At 56.4% G+C, this 26,965-nt stretch overlaps 3 protein-coding genes across 4 annotated transcripts; 1 reads left to right on the forward strand and 2 right to left on the reverse strand.

The window, feature by feature from the left end:
- The first annotated feature begins 1,680 nt into the window (after positions 1-1,680).
- Positions 1,681-7,176, forward strand: TSPEAR (thrombospondin type laminin G domain and EAR repeats). 2 transcript variants are annotated; one of them, XM_015871231.2, is made up of 12 exons: positions 1,681-1,794; positions 2,914-3,134; positions 3,221-3,459; positions 3,537-3,627; positions 3,749-3,905; positions 4,219-4,350; positions 4,420-4,652; positions 4,779-4,965; positions 5,205-5,434; positions 5,534-5,721; positions 5,980-6,081; positions 6,346-7,176. In XM_015871231.2, exons 1-12 carry the CDS (start codon positions 1,713-1,715, stop codon positions 6,497-6,499), a joined length of 2,016 nt encoding a protein of 671 aa, XP_015726717.1. In that variant the 5' UTR covers positions 1,681-1,712; the 3' UTR covers positions 6,500-7,176. The 2 variants fall into 2 exon arrangements, with proteins under 2 accessions (XP_015726717.1, XP_032302459.1); XM_032446568.1 differs by having other exon boundaries at positions 4,219-4,652.
- Positions 7,177-8,181: 1,005 nt separating this feature from the next.
- On the reverse strand, positions 8,182-21,538 carry TRPM2 (transient receptor potential cation channel subfamily M member 2). Its single transcript, XM_015871255.2, has 33 exons — positions 21,253-21,538; positions 20,470-20,712; positions 20,172-20,257; positions 19,711-19,879; positions 19,415-19,595; positions 19,068-19,234; positions 18,597-18,777; positions 18,418-18,479; positions 17,848-18,048; positions 17,502-17,604; positions 17,184-17,305; positions 16,445-16,795; positions 15,840-15,977; positions 15,356-15,485; positions 15,015-15,160; positions 14,747-14,859; positions 14,416-14,629; positions 14,051-14,169; positions 13,820-13,952; positions 13,532-13,703; positions 12,884-13,067; positions 12,562-12,743; positions 12,337-12,469; positions 12,035-12,122; positions 11,696-11,783; positions 11,377-11,528; positions 10,942-11,018; positions 10,735-10,836; positions 10,416-10,502; positions 10,198-10,303; positions 9,879-9,980; positions 9,682-9,798; positions 8,182-9,227 (listed from the first exon to the last, which is right to left on the reverse strand). Exons 2-33 carry the CDS (start codon positions 20,662-20,664, stop codon positions 9,102-9,104), a joined length of 4,527 nt encoding a protein of 1,508 aa, XP_015726741.1. The 5' UTR covers positions 20,665-20,712; positions 21,253-21,538; the 3' UTR covers positions 8,182-9,101.
- A 1,281-nt stretch (positions 21,539-22,819) lies between these two features.
- On the reverse strand, positions 22,820-25,124 carry PRR19 (proline rich 19). Its single transcript, XM_015871256.2, has 5 exons — positions 24,192-25,124; positions 24,015-24,077; positions 23,707-23,943; positions 23,564-23,626; positions 22,820-23,482 (listed from the first exon to the last, which is right to left on the reverse strand). Exons 1-5 carry the CDS (start codon positions 25,005-25,007, stop codon positions 22,898-22,900), a joined length of 1,764 nt encoding a protein of 587 aa, XP_015726742.1. The 5' UTR covers positions 25,008-25,124; the 3' UTR covers positions 22,820-22,897.
- Between the last annotated feature and the right edge of the window lie 1,841 nt (positions 25,125-26,965).

A 26,965-nucleotide genomic window follows, 5' to 3' on the forward strand; every position in this document is an offset into this window, starting at 1 on the left:
CACCGGGCCATAAACATGGGCAGCTGTTGCCTAAGCTTGAGCTGACAAAGCCCGAATCATCACTAACAATGATACGAGCTGTCCACAGGGAAGGCAGTGCAATTGGGCCGTGAGTTGCTTTGGCACAGGGCAGGGTGTCTCCTTGCAGAACTGGGCTGCTGTATGTTCCCTGGGAAGGACCTGGTGGTGAGTCCCTCCATGGGCAGGACCCATGCAGTGATGCGGGTGCCCTTCTCGCTCTGTTCTCTGCATGTGAGCTCTGTTTGAAATGTGCTGTCCACAGAGATGCTTCTCAACCTTTCTTCATCCAGGGAAATGGCCACACTTTTTTTGGGAGAGGTTCAAGGATTGCTTTGTTCAGAGCTGCCACATGGTTTTATTTACAACCCATAGGAACAAGGCAAACATCTCTTCTGTTTGTCTCTTTCATTCTGTCCTCTCTCAGTTGCTTGTGCGCACAGGAATGTGTGTGTCAGCTTAAGAACAGATCTGGAGCTGTCAACCTGGAGCTGCAGCGCCAGCACCTAAGGTTTGTTCTCACCCCTTGACATTCCTGCATCTCTGCTTTTGCAGGGCACAGCAGCAGCTGTGACCTCAGGTATGGTGGCATCCTCCTCATCTTCGGGCAGCTTTTTAGCCAGTCAAGCCCCCAGTGTTAGCTGTGTCCCGATGGGAAGCCTGGCCCTGCTGGCGTTCGGGCAGCACGCACAGATCTGGCTGCTGACGCATGTTCCCATGCATGTGCTTCCAGCTCCCAGGGCTGTGCTAACATGACACATGTGTGCAGCACTGCCACGTGGGGTGACTGTGTGGCACAGTGGTCACTGTGGGGTTCAGGCCGAGGGCCGTGTTGGTGTGTGCACCTTTGGTTTGTCCCCAAACAAGCTCTGCTTTGCTTCTCAACGTTTAGTCGTTCTGTGCTGGCCGTCAGCTTTGCATTCTGCAGTTTGCCTTGCAGGAAAACTTTGGGGCGGGGGGAGCTAATTTCAATTGTTCGGAGGATGGAAGTGACTTGCTTTGTGGCAAGAGGAACCAAGCAGCGCTCGCTGCGCGCACAGAGTTTTTCCACTGCTGTCTCCTGTTTGAGCTCTGTAACCTCGAGTGTTTCTAAACTGGTACTTGGCACGTCCCTGCCCTCCCCATAGCAAGTCCAGCTGGGTGCTGTGCCCTGGGCATGGGCAGAGTGACTGGGTATCACCTGCAAGGGAGAGAAATGCCCCTCGTGGGGCCTGGCTATTGGGGCAGGGTGCAGCAAACTGGAAGGGGTGGAGGATCTGTCCAATACAGGCTGGGATCGCTGCTGAAAGCCTGGTGTGTTTGGGGGCAGCACGGTGCCCACCTTGGGTCCCTTGGGCAGGGACCGATGTCCTGCCTTCCCCCATGTGACCTCAAAAAAATGAATCACCAAAACTGAAAGGAAGTGAAAAGAAAAAAAAAAGAAAAAAAGCAAAACAAGAAAGAAAAAGAATCCCTCCCCAAAGCCGCCTTCCAGAGGGCTGGGCACAAGATAAAAGCTCTCTGAAGGAACGGGGCTCCTCCTCTCCCACCGCTGTCTTCCCATTTAAATGTCTGTGCGCCACGGCCAGCCCAGTACATCCTGCAGCTGGGCAGTGCCCACGCAGGGGCAGGGAAAGCTGGCCCTTAACCCCCAGCCCTGCTCCAGCGGATGATGTGAGAGCACCCAGAGGGCTGAGCACCCCTAAGGCAGCCCCATGTTGGCCCCGCTGCTGCTCTGGGCTGTCCTCCTCCAGTGGGCGTGCGGCAGGGGCGGCAGGAGCTGGCAGCACTGCACAGGTAGGAGCTGGGGCTGGCGGTGCGGGCAGGAGCTGCAGAGGTTGTTGGTGCTGGGATATCATGCAGGACTGCTGTGCTGCCAGGGCAGACCCTGGGAAGCACATTTGGTGGAGTGCCCCATGAGGGCACATCACCAGCCTCTGCCCGGGGTTGGGGTGCACTCGTGGGGTGAGTATCTGGGTGAAAGATGCATCCTACATCCTCCTGGTGGCAAAATCTCCTGGAACGCTTCTGTCTTATCCCTGGTTTTTAGGTGCTTGGGCCCATGTTCAGTGTGCTCGTGTCTTTGGGTGAAACCACTCCAAGCTGCTTTTCAAACCACGGGGAGCTGTGATCTGTAGTAACAACTGATGTGGGAGGGAAACTGGGACTCATGGCTTTGATTGCAACAGGAAACCACCTCGCTGAGGTCGTGTCCTTGGCTGCCGTACGTGGGCACAGCCTCCATTCCACCTCCAGCCCTTCTTCCCACCTGTGGGCTCATCCTGGGGCTGTGAAACCTTACTGCAAACCCAGGACTGAACTCAGCCTGTGCTTCTGGCTGGGTGAAATGGGAAATGCGCACTTTGTTTTGCTCCTTTCAGAAGCAAGATGCCCGGGGCAGGATGTGCTTCCCCTAGAACTGGTTCCAGTGCAGAGAAACATAGGGGTTGGAAGGGACCTCTGGAGATCCTCGAGTCCAATCTCCTGCTAATGCAGGTTCTGTACTGTGAGCTGAGCAGGAAATCATCTATGTGTGCTGGCCAGCCTCGCTTACACCCCCTCCTGCCTGGCTGCCCCATGCCCAAGTAGCGCGGTCTGTAGCACAGTTAGGAGCCCAAAGCCCATCAGTAGGAATTGGAACAAGCATAGGGCTCGGATCTGGGGCTGCTGCTTCCCAGATGTGTGCAGGCAGAGCTCTGTCTCCTGGTGCTAATTTTTCCATCTGGATGATGCCCCGGGGCCATGCATGTTGTTTTCTCCTCTGGGAAAAGGGATAATTACTTAATGAGGGTTTTTAGGCTCTGCCAGGGAAGCACATGTGCGTGTGTGCCGCCAGGGCTGGGCTGGGAGATCCCATGCCCAACTGTTAGCCTGCATTTGGGGCCACTGTCACCCCATCTACCTGTGTACTCTTAGAGCTGCGCCCGCTGGATGTGCTGGCAGAGCTGTTTCCTGGCAGTGGCTCAGCCCGTGGTGTGCGGGTGCTGCAGGCACAGGGGCTGAGCGGCCTCCAGCTCCGCAGCTCACGGCCCCGTGCCCTGGCCTTCCCCGCATCGCGCCTCTTCCTGCACTGCGACCGCTTCCCCGAGGAGTTCTCCATCATCGTCACCCTGCGGGTGCTCGCCGTCCCCACCAAGGTGAGCGCTGCCAGCAGGCCTGGACCTGCATTGGATGCAAGGCTGGGCATGGAGCGTGTTGGCCTCAGCACCATGTCCTCCTGCAGAGGAACGAGTACATCTTCACATTGATGGCGGAGGAGAGCCCTGGTGTGCTGGTGGGGCTGCGCTACTCACCCAGCAAGCTGCATTTCCTCTTCTGGAGCCCGGAGCACGCTGGCGGCTGGCAGAACCGCGTCACCTTCCGCAACGTCTCCCTGGCCGACAGCCGCTGGCACACACTGGTGCTGGCTGTCTCCGGACAGTCCTTCTCATTGTCAGTGGACTGTGGCCTCCCCAAGGACGTGTAGGTTGGGCTGCAGGGATGCAGTAGTTGGGGTGCTCCTCCAGCCCTGCCGTGACACTGTCCTCTGCCCATCTCAGGGTGGTGGAGACGCCGTTTCCTGCTTCTCTGTCGGTGAAGAGAGCCAGCTTCTACCTGGGCAACAGGAGGAGGAGGAAAGGCTTCTTCACGGTAGGTGGGCATCAGGATGGCTGTGGGGTGGAGGTCCCTGGGCAGGGGCCCCACGTGTGACTGTGGGACACCTCTGTGGGGCTGGTGGCCTCCTGGACATGCTGTCCGTCCCATTCTGCAGGGCCTGCTGAGGCAGCTCGTCCTGCTGCCAGGAGCTGATGCCACCCCTCACATCTGCACAGCCATGAACTATAAAGCCACAGCACTCTCCATCCCTGCGGTTCTCCAGGATGTCCCAGTGAAGGCAGTGAGCAACGAGGTGCTGAAGTACCCACATGGTCAGTAGGGAGCTGTGGGCTGCTCTGAGCTCAGGCAGATGAGGAAGGGTGGGGGAACTGGGGCAGGTGGTGAGCAAAGCTGCAGGGAGAAGGGAGTGGGCCCAGTGGGTGAGATGGGATTTGATGTCTCTGGGTAACCTGGCAGTGATGGGCTCACACTGCTGATGTCTGGGGTGTGAGCAGCCAGGTTTCTGGCTTGGGACCAGGATGCTGTCCCCCTGCTCTCCAATGCCCCTCAGAATCAGAGTGGGATGCCCAGTTCTTCCTTCATCATCCATCCTAAGGATGCCCACCTTATTCTGTCTGTGCCCAGGAGCCAACATGAAGGTGACCCTGGGCTCCCGACCACCCTGCACCAAGCAGGAGAAGGCACTGTTCTGGTTCAACGCCTCCCGGAGAGGGCTGTACCTCTGTGATGGCAGTGCCTGGATCTCCATGCTGGAAGGTAATGATCACTTGAGTCCAACAGCGGGGCTATTGAGTTTAAATCTGACTCTTTTCTGTGCTCTCCCAGTCAAGCAGCGGCTGGACTATGTGGAGGAGTACCAGGACCTGGTGACCAACTCCGAGACGATGGGCGTTGAGGTCTTCACCATCCCAAGGGTGGGACTGTTTGCAGCCACTGCCAACCGGCACAGCCCCCCTGGATCAGCCATCTATAAGTGGACTGATGGGAAGTTTGTGCTCTACCAGAACATCCCCACCTACCAAGCTCAGTCCTGGAAGTATTTCACCATAGGCAAAAAGGTGAGGCTGTTTGGACGGGTTATTTTAGGGCTGTACCAAATATCAGGAGCCCAACACTGGCTTCTCCTCACCTGGCCTCCTCCTTCACAAGAGTGGGCTGAAGTGTCCTGCCTTGTTCTTTTCCAGATCTTCCTAGCAGTGGCTAATTTTGAGCAGAATGACAGGGGTCAGGAGTTCTCTGTAATATACAAGTGGAGCCACAGGAAGGAGAAATTCATCACCTATCAGAGGATCACCACGCACAGCGCGAGAGACTGGGAGGCGTTTGTCATTGAGGGAGAGGCTTTCCTTGCAGTGGTCAACCACAGAGAAGGTACCCAGCCCTTGTTCTCTGAGCCACTCCAAGCCAAATCTGGGCCCCAGACCAGTCCATTGCTGGCCATCAGCTCCACCAGCACCAGAGAAGGGCCCTTGGGGACACGTGCATCCTGCAGTGCTAAGGATCACCCTCACTCCCTCCAGAGCTGAAATATTGCCTAGTCAGACCCTTGGCTGAGTCTTGTTTCTCTTGCAAATCAGGTTTTCTTCATTGCACATCTCTGTCTCCTTCAGGGAATAACCACAACATAGACAGCGTGATATACAGGTGGAACCCCAGCACGGGGCTCTTTGAAACCAACCAGACAATCCCAACATCTGGAGCCTATGACTGGGAATTTTTTGCTATTGGGCCTTATTCCTTCCTGGCCGTGGCCAACACATTTAATGGCACATCCACAAACATCTACTCTCATATCTACATCTGGCTCAGTGGCTCTTTCCAGCTCTTCCAGTCCATCCTGGTAAGGTCAAACACTGCTTCTCCATTCCCCCTCAATGCTTGGATCACAGAGGCTAGTCCCTGTCCATGGCAGCTTCACTGATGGCTTCTTTCTCCATAGACATTTGGGGCTGCCGACTGGGAGGTCTTCCACATTGGGGACAGAGTCTTCCTGGCCGTGGCCAACAGCCACAGCTACGACAGCAGGATCCCAGCACCTTCTAACTTCTATGCCATCAACTCCTCCATCTATGAGTTGAACATCACTGCCCAGATGTTTGTCAAATTCCAGGACCTCCTCACCTACAGGTACCTGTTCAAGGAGCTGGGGTGATGCTCAGTCCACAGCCTTCCCCTGAACACCCTGAAATACATAGGGGTCTCTTGGAAGGTTCATGTGGGATAGCACACTGCCTATGCAAAGGGACTTGGAGGAGGGCAATGGGAGACAGGTCCTGGGCAGCAGATGGCAGTGGAGCTGGAGAAGCACAAGATGGGGATGGGATGGCCATGTGCTCGGTGTGGGCTGAGCACTTCTCACCCACCTCTGCCTGCTTCATCCCCCAGTGCCCTGGACTGGGAGTTCTTCTCAGTGGGAGACGACTCCTTTCTGGTGGTAGCAAACTCCTTTGATGGCTTCACCTTCTCCATTAACAGCATTATTTACAGGTATTGCTGCATGGCTGGGTCAGGCTCTCTGCCAAACCTGGCACAGCCCAGGAGTTGGGAGGTGCCTGGGGGGACAGTGGGGGGACATGGGTACAGCAAGGGGATGGTTTGGAGAGGGCACAGAATGGGCACATGGGGATCCTGCTGCCTCTGTTCCCCACTTCTGCCAGTCTTCCAGGCACAAAGGCTGTCTCCTGCACCCAAACTGCTGCGGGGTGGTGGAAGAAGATGCAAGGCCCAGAGCTGACTGTCCTTCCCACACAGGTGGCAAGGCTACGAAGGCTTTGTGGCAGCTCACCACCTCCCCACCGTTGGCTGCAGAGACTGGGAGGCATTTAACACCTCAGAGGGCTCCTACCTCCTCTACTCCAGTGCCAAGGAGCCCCTTTCCAAGGTGCTCAAGCTGAAAACCACCTGAGGTGCCCAAGGCACGCTCAGCTCCTTGCCAGGATGGGAGTGGGCTGAGCACTGAGGTGAGGATGGACCGAGGCACGTTGAGAGCCTGGGGACAGCTGCAGTATCCGTGGGGCTGTGCGTGCCACAGGACAGAAGGATGGGAGCTCCCAGGTCAGCCATCTCCAGCCAAGGGTCCCAGAGCTCTACTATGGTGGCTGGAGCTCGTGCAAAGCTGGGGCAGAAGAAGCCTGAGCAGAGCGTGTGCTGCTGGATCGGGTGCATGGTGTTGGGAGGAAATGATGTGTGAGAAGTTGGGGAAGTGCTGGCTTCAGGCTGGATCTGGATGCCCAGCGCTCAGGGCCACAGTGTGTCCCATGCTCTGTGTCCAGCTGCAGGCTGTGTCTGCAGGCTGAGCAACGTGTGTGCATGGGGCAAAGCCACGGATGTGTGCTGCAGGTGGGTGTTGTGTCACTGTCAGCACGGTGCACATGGCAGGGCAGGCCACCCTGACATTGGCACTCATACAAAGGGTTTTGGAGATGTGTGCTGGCACATCACCAGCATCCACTGCCCAGTCTGATGCTGGTCTTGCACCCTTTTGCAAAGGGTTGGGGATGCTTTTCCTTGCCTTTATCTGGGGGAATCTTTTGCTTAACCAGAGCTCAAATAAACTGCTGCACCCCCCACAAGCTGTGGCTACCGGAGCTGCTCTGCTTGCACCAGGGGCTCTTCCTTTGGTCCATAGTCCCCTCCAGGTCTCCTTGGTCTCCCCTGGGCTCTTTAGAACCAGCGGGGGCTCCCAGGGCTTTGTGTAGTCTGCAAGGAAGGTGTGAGGATGGGACCTCCTCCTGCTATGCCGATGCCCTTTAACCCAGAATCCCCTGAGCATTCCAGGCCTCCAGCTCAGGACTGAAACCTGGAGCCTCCAGGAGGGGTGTAGCCCCCCCAGGATGAGGTAGGGGAGGAGGGGGTACCTGGGAGGGGTTCCATGGGTCCCAGACCACACCATCCTCTAGAAGCCCAGCTCTCAGTGCAGCACAGACCTCGAGAGCTTTTCCTATATACAGGGCTTAACTGAGAAATTGGCACCCAGGATTGTGTCCTCCTCCTGTGGGGCCAGTGATGCCCTGCGTGGGGCTGGAGTCAGAGTCCACCAGGACACACACAGGGTGCTGTAGGATGGGGGTGTTGAGATGAGCACAGCTTCTGCCCCAGCTCACAGCCAGCTTCCATATGGGATGTGGTGATTTGCTGCTGGGGAGCAGCAACAACAAACTCCCATCTCATCAACCCCAAGTGTTAAAAACGCAGTGACTCAGATTCCCCGCTCGGTTGGCTTAATCATCGCTGGGGATTTAAATAACAAAACCTGGAGTTCTTTTGCTTTTCCCATCTGGTCCATGAGCTGGTATAAGTCACGTTTCCAAGGAGTTTGCCAAGCAGTGATTTGGAGGTGGCTTTTTTAAGGTCAAAGTGTGGCACAGCAGCATGACTCAGAGCTGGAGCTTGGTGAGGAGCTGCTGAGTATCACTGTAAGGGGTGATGGGAGTTGGTGGGGGGTGGGATCCAGGAAGCCCAAAGCTCCTAATGTGGGTGAGTCTGCATGTGGGTTGGATTTGTGCTATAAGATTGGGGCGAGAACATTGTGGAAGCACAGTCTGCAGGGATGACCTGTGCCTAAACAGCAGTGACACGTTGCCAGCCTCGAGTTGTTTAGTACACTGTTTATTGAGCAGCGTTGACTAAGTTCCCAGCTGGCCCCCCATCTCCCAGCCCCAGCGCCTCACTGGTGAAACCACAATTGTGCTGCAATGGCCACCAGTGGGGGAGAACGGCCCTGGCTGTGTCTGTGTCTCCATGGGGAGAGCGTGGGGAGTTGAAATCCCTCCCTAAGCAGTCCTAGGCCATGATCCACCCCCATGGGGCTGTTCTGGGCTACTGAGAAGCATCTCCGCTGTGCCTCATCGTCCCTATGGCAGGCAGCAGAAAAGGTGAGCAGAGATGTGTGAGATGGATACACAACCGTGTCCTTGCTCAAGTCCCCACTGGCCCCAGTGTCTGCAAAGGACAGACCCCCACGTGTCCCAGCAGGCTGCCCTTTTCTGTCCATGTACTCAAGGGGGCAGGCAGGCAGGTGCTATTAAGCACAGGGGAGGATATTGGCTACAATGTGGTGCTCAGCATACACACGTAGGGTCACAAAATACTTGAGAGGGTGAACTTGTGCAGAGGTATAAAGCCATAGGTGTATGAGCCAAGAGCTGCTCTCACCTTCAGAAGTGTTGGATCACAGCTCAGTACATCACTGGGTCTGAGGCAACTGGAGATATGAGGACAGATGTCACAGCAACTTGCAGGGCAGCATCTTGCAAGAGACCCTGAGTAACCCTCCAGGAGCTGTGCTGAGGTTCCTGGGGCTCAGTGGACTGGGGAGCAGAGCTGCCTGATGGATGCCCTGCGTGCCCACACGCAGTGCCCACCCAGATGGTGGGTGGGTAAGGGTGAGCTGGTGGCTGTGGTTGCTGCCTGGCCTCCAACAGCAGCCCATGGCCTTGCAGGTGAGCTGGGGCATAGCAGCCAGATCCTGGCCCAGGGCTGCAGCAGCTGTGGCTGTGCCTGAGAACTCAGTAGTAGGCGCCGAGCAGGGTGGAAGCCTTCTGAAGGAGCAGCTTGTGGTTGGCGTGCAGCGGGATCCTCCTGTCCAGCACCTGCCAGCGGATGCACAGCTCCGGGTCGCAGCCCTGGAGGAACTGGAAACGGAGCAGGACACCATGTGTGTGCTATGGCAGGGCCAGCTGCACTCAGCAGCACTGCCAGCCTCCCACCCTGAGCTTTTGGGGCCCCTGCTATGGTGCCACCCTGCTGACAGCACTGTGTGCCCCCTCCCCTGCACACAGCTGGAGAAGTTTTACACCTGATGAGAGTGAGATCTGGGGCTGGAGCTAAAGGAATTCATAGAATTACTATGATTAGAAAACAGCCACTAAGATCCCAAGTTCAACCTCAGCCCACCTCACCAGGCCCACTGACCTCACCAGGCCCACTGACCTGACCATGCCCACCGACCACCTCCCTCACCTCCTCAGTCCAGGGATGATGACTGCCTGGACAGTCTGTTCAGAGGGCTCTGCCTTGCTCAGGGAGGTTACCTGCCCCATACCTTCTAGGAGCCAGTAGGGTGCTGCAGAGGCAAGAGGTCCTTACCGAATTCAGCCGCTTCATCTCCACATCGTTCTGATTGTCAAAGTGCACGCTGATGGCAACAGTCTCAACCCAGGCGTTATCTGTGTTGCGGGGATCATCGAGGTACCCCTTGTGTATCTGTGCACAGGGAAGGAGTGCTGCATTAGCAGAGCCATAACCACCGCTCTTAGTGCACCAAGAGCCCCGTGTACCCTTACCTCAGTGCCTTGTTTCAGCAGGTTTTGGAACTGAGGCCAGAACTCCCGACGCAGGATCCACTTGAGCTTTAGCGGCAGCGTCTCACCCGGCTCCAGCGAGCCCTGCACCCAAACAGCTCTCACAGCCCAGCTGCCACCACCATGGCTTATCCCATGGCTGCCCCAGGCTCGGATGGAGGGGATCAGGTAGCAGCGGGGCCTCCCTCCCTCCTCCTGCTGCTAAAAGCCCTCCATGCTGCTCCATCACCCGCTGCTGCTCCTGGAGCTCCCCGCCAATGGCTTGAGAATGTGGCTGGAGCTGCTCTGCTCTGGCTCTTACCCCAGGCAGTGCCCAGACGTCTGACAGGGGATACTGGGCCACGAGGACCTCCAGCATCTTCTTTAGGCTCTTCCTGATGATGGACCCATCCAAATTCCTCCTCCAGCTGTGAGAGAGGCCCATGTTATGCTGCAAGCCATGATCAACTCCCTCTCCTTGGTCTGAAATGGCTTCATGCCCCCTGCTCCATTCTGTCGCCAGCACCCCTACATGCTCACCGGGTCACAACTGGGTGCAGGGCATGGTTGGGCCCAAAGCAGTGCAGCCTCCCACGACCACAGAGCCCCGTCCTGCCCATGGGATTCCTGGTGGGAGAAAGCAAGTAGGCTGGAGGCTGCCCAAAGCCCCGGACCACCCTCCCTAATTCATAGAATCACAGAATGGGTTGGGTTGGAATGGACCTGAAAGATCATTCAGTTCCAACCCCCTGCTATGGGCACAGGTCCATCTTGGGACTGGTGCTCTTCAGCATCTTCATCAACAACCCAGACACTGCCCCATTCCCCTCACCCACCTCCCCATGGTGGGAGCACTCACAGTGGCAGTCCGTCCCGCACGGCATAGAGGCCGTGGAAGCTCTGCCTGTCAATCAGCCCATCCATGGCATTGTAGTTGATCTTCAGGAGAGACTCCAGGGAGCTGGGCACAGGAGGCAGCCCAGCAATGAGGGCAGGCTGCGCCATGTGTGGGGATAGGGCAGAGGTGGGAGGCTGGATGGGGAGGGACCCCTGAGGGGATACTCACGGGCTGAAGGGGTCTTGCACAGCTGAATCCCTGTGGTCGGCTGAATAGACAGGAGGGTCATAGAGCTGGAAATCCACCTGCAGGGCATACAGTTGTGTCAGCCCCACTGGCAGCTCAGATGTGCCTGTCCATTCAGAACACCTCCAGCCATCCCCACGTGAAACCCAGCCTTGTTTTACTGAGCACAGCCACAGTGTTTTCCCAGGGAGGTATCTCTGGCCATGCCTGGACCCTCTGTGCACTGGAGACCCAGCTCCCGTTCACTGAGCACTGTCAGTGCCTCCAAGAAGCTGCTCATCTCAGGGCTGGGGAGAACAGCAGCTTCCAAGTATGATACTTCTCTCTCTTGCTGCAACAATGGCTCTGTTCCCCTTCCCACTTCCCATCCTCCCCCAGCCCCCAGCCTTCCTCCAGCCCCACCACCTGAGCTCCTACCTCCCAGGGCACCTTCTCATCCGGCACAGGGAAGCGGATGGTGTGGGACCCTGGGTAGAGGAGGTTCCGGGCCAGTACATGGTATGGTGGCTGCTTCTCTTCAGGCTTCTCCTCCAGATCCAACTCCTTCTCCTCTGAGGTCCTGCTGGAGACTGCAAGGCAGAGACAGCAAGGCCTCACAGGGCAGGTGCTGAGCCTCAGCAGGACTGATGCTGAGTCTCAGCAGGACTGATGCTGAGGCCCATGGGACTGCCTGACTCCAGTGCTGTATCTTTGCTCCTGGCATCCCTTTGGGCTGTGCTGCTAGGGCTGTGCTTACCCAAGGGTGGTATATCCTCTTCTGAGCTGAAGCCACTGCCCTGCAGTGCCTGCATGATCCACCTCAGGGCTTTTGCATTCTGATGGACCTGTATGGGACAGGTGAGGGTCTGGAGGGCTCTCTCAGTCCCAGGAGAAGAGCTGGATGAACAGTGCAGGGGCTCATCCCACAATGTTCCATTTCCCATATGCCTTTTTCTCTTTCAGGCTATTGTTTTCTCAAGGACACTCTAACGTTTTAAGGGGAACTGATTCAGAAAGACTTCCTCTTGTGGCTCAGTTGACCCATGCCCTTGGAAAAGCCCACGCTCCCAATGCAGTGGCTCAGTTTTTGCCTCACCTGAGCTTCCAGGGTGCCCAATCTCTGCTCCACCAGACTCGTCCTCTTCACCCGATCCATGTCCAGCAGGTCTGCCAGCACATCGATTCTGGAGGGATGGTGCAGAGAAAAACCTCTTTAGGAGCCATGGCTGCTACAGGTGCTCCGCAGCCTACACTGCTTGGGTGCCTGCCGCTCCAAAACACAGATTCCCATGAGCATCCCCCATATGTATGCATAACAAGGAGGGCAGCAAGAGCTCCAATCCCAAATCCTTCCTGCCCAGAACAGGAAGGGTGTCCCTGTCTGAGGTGTGTCGGTACCTCTGTGCAATGTCTCGGATCTTCTGCTCTATGTTCTGCTTCTCCTGACACTGCTGGTGCTGCAGGTAGTTCTCCTTCAGGTACATCTCCCACGAGAGGAGGGCGGCTTCTTCATTCTTCTCCAGCTTCTCTTCTGCAGGAAGAAGGGGACAGCAGGGCTGTCAGTTCCCCGGGCACCTCATCTACCTGGGAGGGAGCTGAGGAAGGGCAAGGGCTGCTCCTCACTGAGCTGCCTGTGGCGCATGGCCGGCCTGCGGAGCAGCCCCCGCTGCACCAGGAGCTGCAGGTGGCTGAGGAGGATGAAGGGTGGAGGCGCAGGAGGGCGGCCGTGGTACTCCTCAATGAGGTCATGTCGCTGGAACTTCCAGATCTGGTCTGTGTGCTGCTGGACCTGCTGGAATGTGTAGCTGGAGACAGAGCCCAGGCATCAGCTGTGCAGGGGAGTAAGGAGGCACCCCTCGTCTGCTTGCTGCCCTGCCTAGGGCTAAGCCTGCAAGTAAAGGCAGCGTGATTCACAGTCAGGACCAGGGCTCCAGGTCAGACTCACTTGAACATGGCAATGAGGAGGTTCAGGAGGAGGATGTTGGTGAAGAGCAGGTACAGGCACAGCAAGATGACCGTCAGCCACTCTGGGAAGATGGGCTCCTTGCTGTCCTCGTTGGTCTCTGGGCACTTGGGCTTGTAGGGGTCAGTCCCATTGGGGCTGCACTGATCGATGTTGAAGTTCACCCCTGCAAGAGAGCACAGCGCTGCTCCACCACAACCAGCCCTTTGGTGTCTCAAGCAGCACACTGTGCTATCCGACATCAAGGTGGCTGAGAACATGGCAGGGGTTGGAGCAGCTGATGTGTGCTGAAGGTTTCCAAGCACACTCCGCATTATCCTCTTTGACCTCAGCACTCTGCTTACTCCTGCCAATTTACAGCTGTGACGTGGAGCTGGATCAGCTCCTGGCAGCTGACACCCTGCTCCTGTGCCTTTGCACATCTTGACTGGCTGTCCTGAGGCAGATTCAGACCCTGGCTTTGGAATGGTGGCAACACTCTGAATGTGCCCTACACTTTGTCTCTGCTCCTTCCTGGCCTTACCCTGTAGTGTGGAGAGGAGACCTGTGCAGGACTGTGTGGCTGCACGAGTGTGTCTCTGTAACAGTCACTGGGTTCATGTCACACAGCCACAGGGCAGCATCCCTTACCATCGATATAGGAGGGGATCTGCCCAAAGATGGTCAGGTAGGAGTGATAGACCACACCACGGAAAAGCCACTCCACGCGTTCCTCGTTGTGGATCAGGATGGCCTGCTTGGCAACCCCAAAGGACACCACCCACACTGCCAGCAGGAAGAGGAAGAAGAAGACATCCTTCATCTGCAAAGACACCATGAAGCAACAGTGTGTCCTGGAGCACAGAGCCCTCCAGGGTAGGATGAGATGGGTGGCACGTCCCCTGCAGGCAGGGCAGGGCAAGGCAGGGTAGCCCTTACCATGCGCTTCACAATGATGATCTTGGGCCCCAGAGTCTTGCTGACGGTGAAAATGTGCATCAGACGCAGGCAGAAAATGATAAATGCCAGTGATAATATGATGCGCCCAGGGTATAGCGTTGATGGAATCAGCCTGGGCACAGAACAGAGGAAAGGAACATCTCAGTGCCAACAGGAAGGAGCATAGAGCCCAATGCAGCCTGCAGCTTGGCCCTGAGCACTGTGACTCACCTGCAGGTCAGCCCCACAATGAACACCACGATGGCACCGACATCCAACTTGTTCCAGAAGTCCTTGAAATACAGGGAAGCCATCTTCAGGACTCCGAGCCCATCTGGATCATGTAAGAGCTATTGGGAAAAGAAGCGGGGTTGGTATATCAGTTGAAGCACTACAGGGTACTCACGTGCCTTACAGAGGGGCAGAGACCTGCTGGCCATCACCGGACTCTTTTGCTTACCTGAAGCAGACCTGAGCCTACAGGGTTTTCTGCCAGGGCATGGAAAAAGCACAGGACCTTCCAGGACCACCAGAAAGGTTCCCAGCAACCCAGCTCCTCCCAGCTCCTCCCAGGCCCTGCTCAGCCTTCCCCATACCTGGCGGATCTCCTCACACACCAGGGAGAAGAGCCAGAAGTAGATGAGGTACTCCCACCAGGACGGTGATGGCTGGAAGTCGACCATCAGGACGTAGGCAAAGAGCAAGAGGAAGGTGAAGTAAGAGAGGATGTTCATGTGGAAGATGACGACAGGTGCTGTGAAGAAGGCTCGGAAACGTGTCAGGCAGCCCATGGGCTGCATCTTCTTCTCCCTGAGGGCAGCAAGGATGGAGACATGGCTCGGCTGCCTGAGGTTTGTGAGCCAGATGGAGGAGGGAGCTGAAGCATAACCTGCCTCTATGTGCATGTGCCCCAGCTGCAAGAAGTACCTGAAGGTGATGAAGCTGGTGTAGAGGAGTGGGAAGAAGAGCATGCACATAATCACCCGCCAAAGCCCGTTGTCCACACACATCTTCCCCCACCAGACTTTGGTTAGGAAGGCCTGTGAGGAGGGAGGGGAACACTGCTAGAGGAGCCTCCTCTGCATCCTGACTGATTTGCAAGTCCAGCTCATTGGGAATGGAGCCTGAGCTTGTGCCACAGGGGTATCAGGGATGAGTGATTTCTGTGGTGATTTCAGCAGGCCTGGGACCTCACCTGCACACCTCCATGGGACACAAAATTCATGTTCTTGGCCTCCAGTGCCAGCTGCAGACAGGTTGTCTTCCCCCAGGCATCAGAGACACGGACGAGGAGCTTCTGGGCTCTCTCTTCATCCTTGCGATAGCACTCTGTGAACACACCTGGGAGAGCAGGGAGATTGGGCTGAGCTCTGGGCCAGCCCATTGCTCAGCAGGAGGAGCACCGGAGAGATGTTTGCAGCATGAGGTGAGCATTACCACGGCTCTACACCATCCATCGTACCCACCACCTTTTAGACACATCCAGCATGACAAGACATGAGAATGTTCTGGGTTGCTGCTGTCCCTCCCACTCACCAATTGCTTTCTGCTCATACTGCTCAGCCAGGGCCAGCATTTCATCAGTGGTGTCCGTGTCTTCTTCCTCCTTGGCCAGTTCCTTCAGGATCTTGCTGCAGGCCAGAGCAGCCGCCATGCAGTCCTGGCTCTGGGGCAAAAGAGGTCAGAGAGGGTGTTAGATGCTGAGCCTCATCCCCATCCCACAAGTTCCTGGCAGTTCTGACACGTCCATCAGTGTTTTCATGGGAGGAAAAGAGCATATCCCAATCTGGCTGCTCAGGAAGGAGAACTTGCTGTGGCAAGGGCCAAGCTGTCCTCCACTCTGGGTGCAGGGGCAGAAGGTAACCCAGTGCCACTGGGAGTACAGGGGCAACCCTGCTCTTGTAATAGGAAGCCATGGGTGATGGGATGTTTGTGACTCCACATGCAGTCTTGCCTCTTGGGCTTTGTTTGGTTTTAGCTGAGTTTTACAGCTGGGACTGATGACTTTGAGCTGCAATACCTGGGCCCAGATGATTTCTGCCAGTTCTTTGTGGCTCTGGACCACGGCCCAGATGAGGAGGTCACGGACTGGGTCGGTGGTGAAGGTGACTCGGCCAGAGGTGCGTTTGTAGAGCGACCGGAGGCTTGACCCATGAACCTGAGAGGTACGCAACAGTCAGACTTGTTTGCCTGCCAAGGGACTGCCAAAAGGAGATGGCCCCTCAACACAAATCCTCCCTAACCCCTCGATTTCTGCCTCCACCAGCCATGGAAGGGCCTTTGCTGCAGAGAGGAATGGCCAAGGCTGGGCTCATGCTGGAAGAGCCTCTCATAATCACAGGGGTTGTGCCAAACCTGCCCAGTGCCCAGGGAGCCCCTCTGTCCTCCACCCCATTGGGTTCTGCTCATCAGTCACACAGCCACCTGGTACTGCACAGGTAGGAGAGTGGGAGCTGCATCTTGAATGTGAGCCAGGTAACTTGGGAAGGGCTTTAAGGGACTTTAAGTAAGATTCTTGAGAGGGTAAAAGGACAGTGAACTAACTGGAACCTCCAGGGCTGTTTCTTCAGCCAGTGCCCCCCTCCCTAATGCAGTCCTGCCATCACGTAACCTGGAGATACGTACGTTCAACTTGACGTGTGGGACAGGGATGGAGAGCCGGGGCCGCTCCGTGTGCTTGGGCTTGGGGTACAGAGGTTGTGTGGAGCGGCCCAGCAGCTCCCGCAGCACCTGGGAGATGTGATGCAGTTGGATTCGTGGCATTTTGGAGCTGGCTGTGTTCTCCTTCTCCTCCAGGAGGACCTTCTGCAGCTTGCTGTGGAACAGGCAGGATGGAGCCATGTTGTCATAGAGGTAAACCAGGGTGTCCAAGGTGACAAACTCCTTGAGACGCACTCCCTGCTCCACAAATAGCTTCACAAACTCCGGCTTGTTGGAGATTAGGGCAGCTGCCATCACGGAGTGGAGATCTGTGGGCTGGCAGACCAGAGGCAGAGGTGAGGGGCTCCATGGCCCCACAGCAGGGTCACACCTTACACCCTGCTTGGATGTGGGAAGGTTTTAGCTACTTGGCATGATGGCACTGGCAGAGACCATAGGATAGGGCTACCAAGAGGTGTCTAGTTATCAAAAGACTCTAGGTTGGTACACAGTCTTTCAAAGACACCAGTTTTGATTGAAATACCAACCACCTTTGCAAACAATTATGTAGGATCGTTACAAGCAGTGAAGCAAATCGAACCCAGTTCTGCTCTGTTTGTAGTTAGGAATGGGAGAAAGCCCCTTAGCCTTTCCTACCCTCAGCCCCCAGCCCGGTGTCTCCCACACAGCCATGCAGCAGACAAGCAGCACAGAACTGCCTTACCTTCCACTCATAGTCGTCCGTGAAGATCTCACTCCGAGCAATGTCCACCCTATTCCAGGCCACGGCTAACTTCAGCTGGTGGTCCCAGTTCTCACGACCAAAGTGGTCCTGGTTTCGGGATGCTGCATGCCAAGTGCATGTGTTAGAGCTGGGGATTGTTTACCCTCTGGAAGCCCCCACTGGAGGCCTGACCCTTGGGAGAAACATCTCTTCCTGATCAGTTCAGCATCTGGGCCCTTTGGTGACTGCACAAGCCAAGCTTGTGACCACAACTCCATTCATCTCCCTCATACCCCCCGGCAGCCCCCAGCTCCACACCTTTGAACAGTGCCTGGAGGATGGCCACATCCACATCCTGCTGACCATATTTGCCCTCTCTGAAGATGGTCAGGAGTTGCCGGCTCCGCACTATATCTTGGATCTACAAGGAAAGCCGTGGGCAGGCAATCAGCAGCAGCATCTCTTCTTGTGTGGGGCAGCTCCTGGCTCTCCTTGGGTCACCTGCAGACCACTGTGCTGTCCCTTAGCCCAGCTGGGGCTGGTGCCACACTGTTCTTGGGGTCCACCAGAACAAATGCTCCCAGTGAGAGCCTTGCTGCCCCCAGGAACTCCTGGGGTCTCCACATGCTCAGGGAGAGGAGCTGTCTGCCTGCAAGGGACTCACCTTCTTGGTCCACTCCACCACCTGACCCTCGGTGAATTGCTCATAGGTATTGTGAAAAAGCACACTCAGCTTCTTGCGGATCAAGGTGATGGTTATCTCGGACACAGGTAGGCCAGCCACCTGGGCAATGACATCAGCCACACGCCCAGACCCTTCCACAATCACACATGGGGTCCCATTGGTGATGGCATTGTATATGGTCTGCAACAAAGCAGGGAGGCTGGCCCTAGTATCACCAAGAGGCCAGCAGCCCTCCTGAGCCTGTTGCTATACCACAGCACTTCTATCCATCTGCATCTCTCCCATTTCCCACCAATATCAGGAGATCTCGGGATGATGGAGTCTCTGTCCCTGGAGGTGTTCAAGAACTGTGGAGATGTGGCACTGAGTAGCATGGTTTAGTAGGCATAGTGAGGATGGGTTGAGGTTGGACTGATTCTGTGATCCCTAGGCAATAAGCAGACCTGTTGCCCTCTGCCCTCTGCCCTGACTCCTGGCTTTCCCAATCCGAGCCCATCCCACCATTGCCCCTCTTGGCTCTGCTGCAAGAGGCCAGGAGTGGTTCCTTACATCGAGTGTCCCAGGGCCTCCTTCCAGCACCACACAAACGATGGGGATCTTGATGGCAACACCTGCAGGGAAGCAGAGCCCAGGTCATCTCCCTGCAGGGAGCCCCTCTGAGCAGCTGAACTGGCCCATTGTGCCTCATCCCCTCCCCTGCCTCTGGCCTGGCTATATGTTGCCGTTACCTCCTTTCACCTTGGTCTGTTTGGAAATGAATTTCTCCAGCCGGGTCCTCAGAGGGATTTCCACTCCGTACCTCCCATGGGTTCCATCGTCCACAAGGATAAAATGGGAATGGTTGCTATCCAGGCATGAGAGGCTACCTTGGTTCTCCTCATCCAGTACATACTCAGCTGGAAAGCCCCCCTGTAAGGTGCAGGAGGGGAGACCATGGGCAAAGCCTGATGGGGCTGAAGTGGAGCAGCAGATGCTCAAATCAACCAGCATGTGGAATGGAAGCAAGATGGCATGCAGCGGCAGAACTGCCATCCCTGCAGTGTTCATATCAGCCTTGCCCCACACTCCTGTCTCTGCTCCATTTGCCCATCTAGGCTGCTCCCAGGAGAAGCACAACACCTTTGCAAAGCACTGGGTAGAGCGTAAGTGGTTTCAGAAAGCATCAGCCTGGAACCACCACCCCTTCTGGCCCTGCTCACCATGGGGCAGATGAGGCTCTCCCGGTTGTACACAGTCCCCCAGGTGGCAATGCCAATGGTGACAATGTCACCTTCCTTGTAGCTGCAGCTGAGGACGAAGTCTCGCACCGCCTCTCCCACCTGCTTCATCACACCAGCGTGGGACCCCCCCGTGATGATCCAGGCCCCTAAAGGTCAGAGAGGGGCTTGGGAATGGAGAGACCCTACTCACAGCAATCTCTTAACATCCCACCATATGGCTGCAGGAGCACCCAGTCCTTGAAGATGCTCCATCCCCCAAAAGACATTTTCTGTGCCTATTGCATTAAGCCCTGGGTGGGTTTTCTATACAGTGCAGCATCTCTTACCAGTGGTCTGGGCCACTCTGACTAGCCCTTGCCGGAAGATGTTCTTTAGCCTTGGCTTCATGACGAAGTTTTTGGCTCCACCGGTGACTGAGATGAGCAGGTTGGGTGCATCAAGGCCCCAGTGCTGTGTCATGAGGTGGTAGATGACCCGTGGAGGAGTATCAGAGGAGACACGCACGTACTGTAAATAGGGAGCACATGTATTTTGGGTAGAAAGAACTGGGCAGGGCAACAGGGAAACTCCAACACACTCTCTCACTGACTCCCATTGTACACAGAGGGGAGAAACAAATCACCTTTCCTGTCTTCTGTCCCAGGCCTGTGAAGTGGATGTCACCAAAAGCATCTGTTGGCATTTCCTGGATGTGTCTGCTGGGGTCCCACTCCTTCCCCAGGAACAGGGGAGGTTTGGCAGCATCTTCCAGGTGCTGTTCCCTGAGGTAGCCACACTCGCACACCACCCTCCTGCAATGGACACCACCAGCTCCGTGGGAAACAAGCCAACCCCAAAGGGCAAAGCCCCAGTGGTTCACCTGCCTCAGCCCAGCTGGGAAGTGCTGGCATCATCATCAAAACACCACAGGCACCAGCACCTCCCACCTAACCTGACTTCCAGCTTGGAACATGTGCAGAAACAAGGGCTTTTTCTAGAAGTTCCCTTAAGAAAAGGTGGGGTTTCCTAGTGATGTAGCTTTGTCCCCAAGATGCCCCATTTGTTCCCAGGCAGGGGAGGGGAAGGAGGGGCAGCCTGACTTACCCAGAGTCTGAGGTCTGGGAGCTTTCCACAAAGTATGTGCACTCTTTCTTCTGGATGTTTTCAGGAATCCATGAGATGAGATTTTCCTGAGGGAGCAGGAAGAGCAGTGACGGGTTGTTGTTTCTGTAAAGGGTCAGAACTTGCACCAGGGGCCAGATGCTGGTGCCTGGGTCATACCTAAGGGCCTTATTAATGCTCTCCCCAACCTGATATTCCCCATCAATGCATTCCAGAACAACTGTTCTCCCACCAGGTGGGGCCAGCTCCCACCTCTTCCAGCTCCAGACCCCCAACTTGCCTTTTCATTGCTGCCAGAGGGGAAATGTGCCTTCCGCTGGCCCTTGGCCACACTGCTGCTGCTCTGCTGGAGATTGGGGACCACCTCGAAGTCGCTCATCTCCCTGGGGTGCGTGGCGGGGCCGTCCCCTTTCTCAGGGCACACTTTGTTCAGCTGGGAGGGGAGCACCTTGGTGTGTCGGCCACGCACCGCCATGGCTGCTCTCTCCTGCTCCTAGGTGGGGAGGTGCTGCACATCTCCATCCTGAGCAAAGGAAAAGGATGCATGTGAGCTGAAGGCAGTGGGTCACCCTGGGTAGGAAGGGCTGTGGATAGGCAGTGAGCACAGCACTCCGGTAGAGCAGTGGCAAAGCAGTGGGTCAGCAGGCCTGAGCATAACAAGGATTTTGGCTGCCAACTGAACCCTGCACCACAGCCATAACGATAAGGGCTTGCAGGACTTCCCGGTGTCAGGGAGAAGCAGTGGAGCAGGACAATGGCTGCACTGCACTCAGGTCCCCTTTCCCCAGGCTCAGCTCTGCTGCAGGGGGGGAACAGCTGGTGACCCACAGAACAGCACTCAGAAAAGTGCCTTCATGGGCCCAGGGACAACGGCAGAGTGCAGGTTGCCTGCCTCCAGCTCAGCTGACACGGCAGGCAGCATGCGGCCCCTCACCCTGGGTCACCCCTCACCCATGCAGAATAGTCACAGCACCCTGTGGGGACAGGGATGCAATGCAGGTACTGCAAGCTGCCTGCAGACAGTGCCAAACCCCCTCCCTGCTCCCCACAGACACAGCCGTACCTTCCCCACAGCATCCTCTGCCTGCATTACCAGATCCTCCACTCCATGCCCGCCATGGGGATGTCAGCCTGCCATGTCCCTGTGGCAGGTCATCTTGTAGCTTGAGATGCAGCGGTGAGCGGAGAACAGAGCAGAGCTGCCTGCAAACTGCCTGCAGAGAGGAGGAGAAGGCAGGGAGGCTGGCAGCCTCCCAGCAAATCAGGCTGCAGCAGCAGTCCCTGCGCCCTGCTGGAAGCTGCAGCACAAAGGCGAGCCCTGAGTCTGCCTGAGTCACGCTTCTCCTGCGGTCTGGGAGCGCTCAGCAGCCCAGTGCCGGCAGCCTCTTGGGTCATGATGTGGGCAGGCTGGGAAGGGAGATGCTGCCAGTTATCCATCACGGGCACAGCACTCAGATCTGTTGGCTGAAGCCGTGTGCACCCCTTCGTGCTGCAATGGGCTGAGATGCTGGGGCAACACATGGAGCAAGCATGCAGTCCGGGTGAAAACGTGGTGTTTTGGCCACATCCTATAGCTCCTTTCCCAGCCAAAGCATGTAAGACAGCACCAGCCCTCTGTGCAGTGGGATTTTGTCATTTCCTTGAACAAGAGCAAACCGCTGAGATTTGCTGGGAGAACAGATGCCATTAATAAGGCAGTAAATAACATCCATGTGCAATGTTTTAAAGTTCGGTCGTAATTAACTCTGCACTGCCAAAAGAAGGGAAGCCAGGACTGTGCAGCAATTACACATTAATGCAACTGTTCGTCCGCCCTCAGCTGGCTGGCTCTCTGGAGACAGTGGTTTTATGCCATTTTTGTGTATGCCAAAACCACTGTGGCCCGGTGGGACCCATACAGAACCCTTGAATGCCATGTGAAAGGCTGCAGGACAAGGCATTGTGAGGGGATCAGTAAGCATTTAATCACATAGTAATCAGGCTGTCCCCAGGTGAGGCCTGGCTACCTGCTCAGGAGCAGAGCACAGTGCAGTAGTGCATGCAGTTGCTTGCAGCTGGCTCTCCCTGCAGGACACTGTGCTGCCACAAGCTGTCCTTGATGGCAGCATCCCATGGGGACTTGTTGTGTCCATGGTACAGTGGTGGAGCCTGGCAGGGCTATGTGCCCTGCAACCAGCCAAAGAGCTGCAGGAGTGGTGAGTGGAAATGTTCCACTTCTGTTGAAGCTGAGTCTCCAGCCCTGCATCAGGATGGAGTCCGCCTTGAGGTCAGGTCTGCTGGCACAAGATGGCGCACTGGGTCCTCAGCACAAGATGGTGGCACTGGGCCATTGGTACAGCAGGTGCTGGGCTCTGGCAGTGGTGCAGTACAGGATGCAGCCTGAGCAGCTTTGCCACTGCAAGCAAGTAAGCTGAGACAGATGGAGCAAGGCTTGGAACATCCCCCTGCAGAACACCCACTCTGTGAGCTGCTGACCCCCTCAGGGCCCAGTCATCACTTAGGAGATCTCAGCAAAGTAAAACACCTAGAGCATCAACGTTCACCATCTCATATACACAACCCAACCTGCTGGTGCTGTGTGCTGGGGAGGAGCTGTGGAGGTCCTTAGAAGGAAACATCAGAAAAAGAGCCATAGGGCACAACAGCCTTTATTGAGCACAGGGAGGGGTACCCCAATAACGCGAGTCTTCCTCCGCACTGCTGCGCCCTCAGTACATGCAGGGGAAGAACCGGGCGTTAGGGCTGCAGTCCCCATCCCCTGCCCTGTGGGGAGCAGTGCCGCGGGGGCAGCAGGGCAGGTGCCACCCCCTGCACCGTGACTCTGTTGGCCCCCTGCAGCCCTGCGGCCGGTAGCTGGTGGAGGGCAAGCAGTGGCACATGGGGAGGTCTGAAGTGGGGTGCGGCCAGCTGTGGGGACAGGGGCTGTGCTTGTGGGGGTGGTGTGGTGGGGAGGGAGCACAGTGGCATGCCCCCCTGTGCAAGGCAGGGAGTGTCTGCCTGGTCCCACGGCACTGATGGGGCTGTGGGGGGGTTTGCAGCACTGACAAGGGATGCTGTGACACCCGGTGACGCTGTGGTACACAGGACCGTTGGTGGATCTGGCCATGCCCCTCAACTGCGTCCCCTGCCCTGGGATCCCATGTTACCCCACACGTGCAGCCTGGCTCCCTCAAGGGGATGCGGGGTGGGGTCCGCCCCCTAAACAGTGGTGGTGAGGGGGTCCGGACCCAGAACGGGGCTGAATTTTCAGGATGTGTGTCGTCTTCATCCTCTGGCATCAAGGGGAACCAGCTCTGAGGGAAGAGGGGGCATAAATCAATCCCTTCTCGTACTGGGGGTGAGACAGGGGTGGGCACCTCCATCTGGGAACTCACCTGCCTCTCCCTCCTCTGCACTCCAAAAACAGGGGGTGGCAGGACAGCTGGGGGTCTTGGAGTCTGAGGGAGGGAACATGCAGTTGGCAGCAGGGACTAAGAGGTGGACGGTGGTGGGAAAATCAGTTCTTTGGGGCACTCACCTGAGCATCAGCTTGCAGGGGGGCACGGCAGCGGCAGTAGTGTGGTCTCTGCCTTGGCTGGGGTGGCAGCTCCAGTTCGGGTGTGCAATGCCTTACACGAGGATGAGAGATGGGGGAGCATGCAGGGGGGGTGGGCCTGAATGGTGGTGGGGGAGTCCGGTCCCAGAACTGAGGAGCTGGGTTTTCAGGATGTGCATCATCCTCATCCTCATCCTCTGACATCCAGGGGAACAAGCTCTGTGGGGAAGGGAATGTAAATCAATCCCTCCTGATATGGGGGATGGGGTCACCCCTGTTTGGATACTCACTTGCCTCTTCTTCGTCTCAGTACTGAAAACGGGAGGAGAGATCTGGGACAGAGAAGTTGGTGACTGCAGGAGGAGAGCAAGGTTGGCAGCAGGGAAAAGATGGTATCTGGGGAGGCATCGCCTCTTTGAGAATAGAAAAAGGTATTTGGGGGAAATAATGTTTTCCGGAGCACTCACCTGAGTGACGACCTGTGGGGGTGTAGGGGGGTGGCTGTGATGGAGTGCTGTGTCCCTGCTCTGCATGGGCTGGGGAAGCAGCTCAGTTTCAGCAGTGCTGAGCCCTGGGGGTGGGTGTGAGGCAGGTGATGGCACAGGGGGCTGTGTGTGGGACAGTCCCCCTGCAGTCCCCGTGCTTTTGTGGGGAAGGAGCGTGTCCAGGTCAGGCAGGGTGCGGTGATGCTCCAGCAGGATGGCCAGCAATGCACGGCGTCTCTCCTCTGCCAGCACACGGCCCCAGAACTCGGGGGGCTGAGGCAGAAGGGCACACAGGCGGGCAGCCAGACCCCGGGCTGAGCTCACTGTGCCGAGGGACTGTCTGTCACCAGCCGCTTTATCTGCGGGGTTATCCGGAGGGGAGGGTGACCTCTGCCCGTCCTTCTCCATCCCCTTGACAGGCCGGGGGGACTCCGGAAGGATGTCCTCAGCGGGAGGCGGTGGGGGGGGCTCTGCCCCCTGCCCACCCTCCAACAACCGCTTGATGTCCATGGAGGCCACCCCTCGGCCGAGCAGCCCCCGGGGGCGGCAGAGGCGCCGCTGTGTGATGATGACGGGCCGTGGTGGCGGCAGGGGGCTGTGCAGGGGCTGAGCGGGGCGGGGCGGAGCGAGGCCTCCCCAGGGATTCCTGCCCCCCCTCCACCTGGAGCCACGCAAGCTGGGCCCGAACTTGGCCCTGTTACGCTCGCCCCTGGTCTTGCGGCGCTTGAGGCGGCCGGGCCCGGCCTGCAGCTCTCGGACAGCGTCCCCGGCATCAACTCGGCCTCGCTGCTGGCTCATGACCGTGACTGGGGGACACGGAGGCCTCCCCCGGTCCCTCCGGGCCCCGCTCCGGGCCCACCGCCCCCCGGCCGCCCCCTGCACACGCCGCCAACGGCCACTAGGCCGCGTCCTCCCACCGCAAACACCGGGGGGGGCCGGGCCGGCTCCACGCGCTGCTCGCCCGGCCGCTATTGGTCGCCAGCAGCCGGCTGGGGTGGGGGGCGGCGCCGAGGGGGGTCATCGTGATTGAAATGCTTGTTTCCTTTCCTATTTGATTTGCTTTTCTGTCTCTACAATAAGCAGCATTTTACTACAGATCCACTTTTAGGGTCAACTATCCTGTCTCTTTAGAGCGAGGCTGGAGGTATTACTCCAAATCCTTCATGTCCTGTTTATTTTCATTGCCCATCTTATTATCCAGAAGGCAGGATCCTGGCACTGCTGCTTCCGGGACCGTTCTCCATTGGGAAGCAAGTCATACAAACAACTGCTGTGCCCACACCGCGTGCCTCTGTTCCGAAGAGGATGTCCTCAATGCTCCCATTGATTTCAGTCTCTGGCAGAGCTGGATGAAGCATGTGGCATTTCCTGGCTCTGAGAGCTATTTACGACAAGTACTTATTGATTGGATCCATTGGGGAAAGGTTGGTGGGATGAGTTTGCTGCCATCAGCTTCCTCAGTGTATAACCCAGCTTGAATGAGTCAACGGCCTGCTCTGAAAACCATCTTTAGAATGAGGTACTTGGGTACTTGGTACTTAGTGGCAGCAGAAGTGGTAACAGCCTTTTGAACTAATGGGTCTTTCTGGAAAATTAAAGACTGACTGACAAGGTGGTGATTTTTATTGCAAACAGAGTAGAAATGAAACCACTGAGCTCTTCCAGCAGTTGCTCTCTTTAAGTGCTACAGTATCTACTGGAATATGTGGTTGCTGTTGTGTCATACCTGCATTTGTGGGCACTGTGGCTCATTCAATTACTTCCTATCAGTGGGAGAACTTTCAAGGTAGCAACCATTAGTATAAGGCTCTGCAAACTGAGCAGTGCCATCACTTGTGCTGAGCAGAGCGCCATGGCTTTGGATGCCAACTGGGTAAAGTATGAACAAAGGGAATTATGGCATGCTTATGGTATATGCTGCAAATCAGTGCACATTATGGGCTCTTAGTTTGGCCCCAGGAGAGTGCACAGTCATTGGAGCTAAGCAATGAACACCTGGAGCAGTGCTCACTCCAGTTCATCCGCTCTCCTCTAGTCCAGTGCTGTGATTAAGAAAGGATTAGACAATAAAGAAGGTGGAGGTGCAGCACTGCCCCATCTCAGTGTATGCCAGTGTGAGCCTCAGTGCTGTTAGGTGAGTCCACTGAAGATCATCCCATGTTGTAATAGACCCTGCTGTGACTTGAGTGACCCTGATAACCTCAGCAACTTTGTCATCCTCCCACAGCACCTCATCAGTTCCTGCAGGGAAGAGCTGCAGGATGGGGCTACTTATTTTCCTTTATCATCACCCAGGGCATGTTATCATGTACTTCTCATAGCCTGCAAAGCCCAGTCTGCATATCATAATCAAATAAGTTGTGCAGGTTTGGTCCATGGACCTGAACACATGGCTGCATCAATGGGCTTCACCAAGCAAGGGACATACTTTCTCATACTTTCTCACACCAGCAGCTTCTATAACCCAGGTGAGTGGGGCAGAGCTGCTGGCTGTACATGGGTGATGCAGGTACCCATCCTGCAGGCATAAGGAACATTAAAGAGGAGGATTAAAGCTTTTTGAAGACAGAATAGGTTTTGCTTTCATAATATTTTTCTTTTCAGCCTCCACATGAGTTGGCGCAGCTTAGTGTGCTACAAAGAACTCTTTATTTTCCCTTGCTTGGAACATCTCTAATTAATTCTTGGCAGGACTATCCAACTCTGCATGTAGATAGGAAGAAACTCCAGCAAAGCTGGGTCCTCCTGCAAGGCCA

Source organism: Coturnix japonica, chromosome 9 (genome assembly GCF_001577835.2).
Source record: "Coturnix japonica isolate 7356 chromosome 9, Coturnix japonica 2.1, whole genome shotgun sequence".
NCBI classification, from domain to species: Eukaryota; Metazoa; Chordata; class Aves; order Galliformes; family Phasianidae; genus Coturnix; species Coturnix japonica.

Excerpts from the sequence above, each read along its gene's own strand:
- TSPEAR (XM_032446568.1), top strand. The coding sequence starts at position 1,713 with ATGTTGGCCCCGCTGCTGCTCTGGGCTGTCCTCCTCCAGTGGGCGTGC. Across the intron at positions 3,460-3,536 it reads TGTGGCCTCCCCAAGGACGT|GGTGGTGGAGACGCCGTTTC; the intron begins GTAGGTTGGGCT and ends TGCCCATCTCAG. Across the intron at positions 5,435-5,533 it reads AGCTCTTCCAGTCCATCCTG|ACATTTGGGGCTGCCGACTG; the intron begins GTAAGGTCAAAC and ends CTTTCTCCATAG.
- TRPM2 (XM_015871255.2), bottom strand. The coding sequence starts at position 20,664 with ATGGCGGTGCGTGGCCGACACACCAAGGTGCTCCCCTCCCAGCTGAAC. Across the intron at positions 17,306-17,501 it reads CCTCCAGGCACTGTTCAAAG|CATCCCGAAACCAGGACCAC; the intron begins GTGTGGAGCTGG and ends CTTGGCATGCAG. Across the intron at positions 15,486-15,839 it reads CAGAAATCATCTGGGCCCAG|AGCCAGGACTGCATGGCGGC; the intron begins GTATTGCAGCTC and ends CTTTTGCCCCAG.
- PRR19 (XM_015871256.2), bottom strand. The coding sequence starts at position 25,007 with ATGAGCCAGCAGCGAGGCCGAGTTGATGCCGGGGACGCTGTCCGAGAG. Across the intron at positions 24,078-24,191 it reads CCCCACAGGTCGTCACTCAG|TCACCAACTTCTCTGTCCCA; the intron begins GTGAGTGCTCCG and ends CTCCTCCTGCAG. Across the intron at positions 23,944-24,014 it reads CTGAGACGAAGAAGAGGCAA|AGCTTGTTCCCCTGGATGTC; the intron begins GTGAGTATCCAA and ends CCTTCCCCACAG.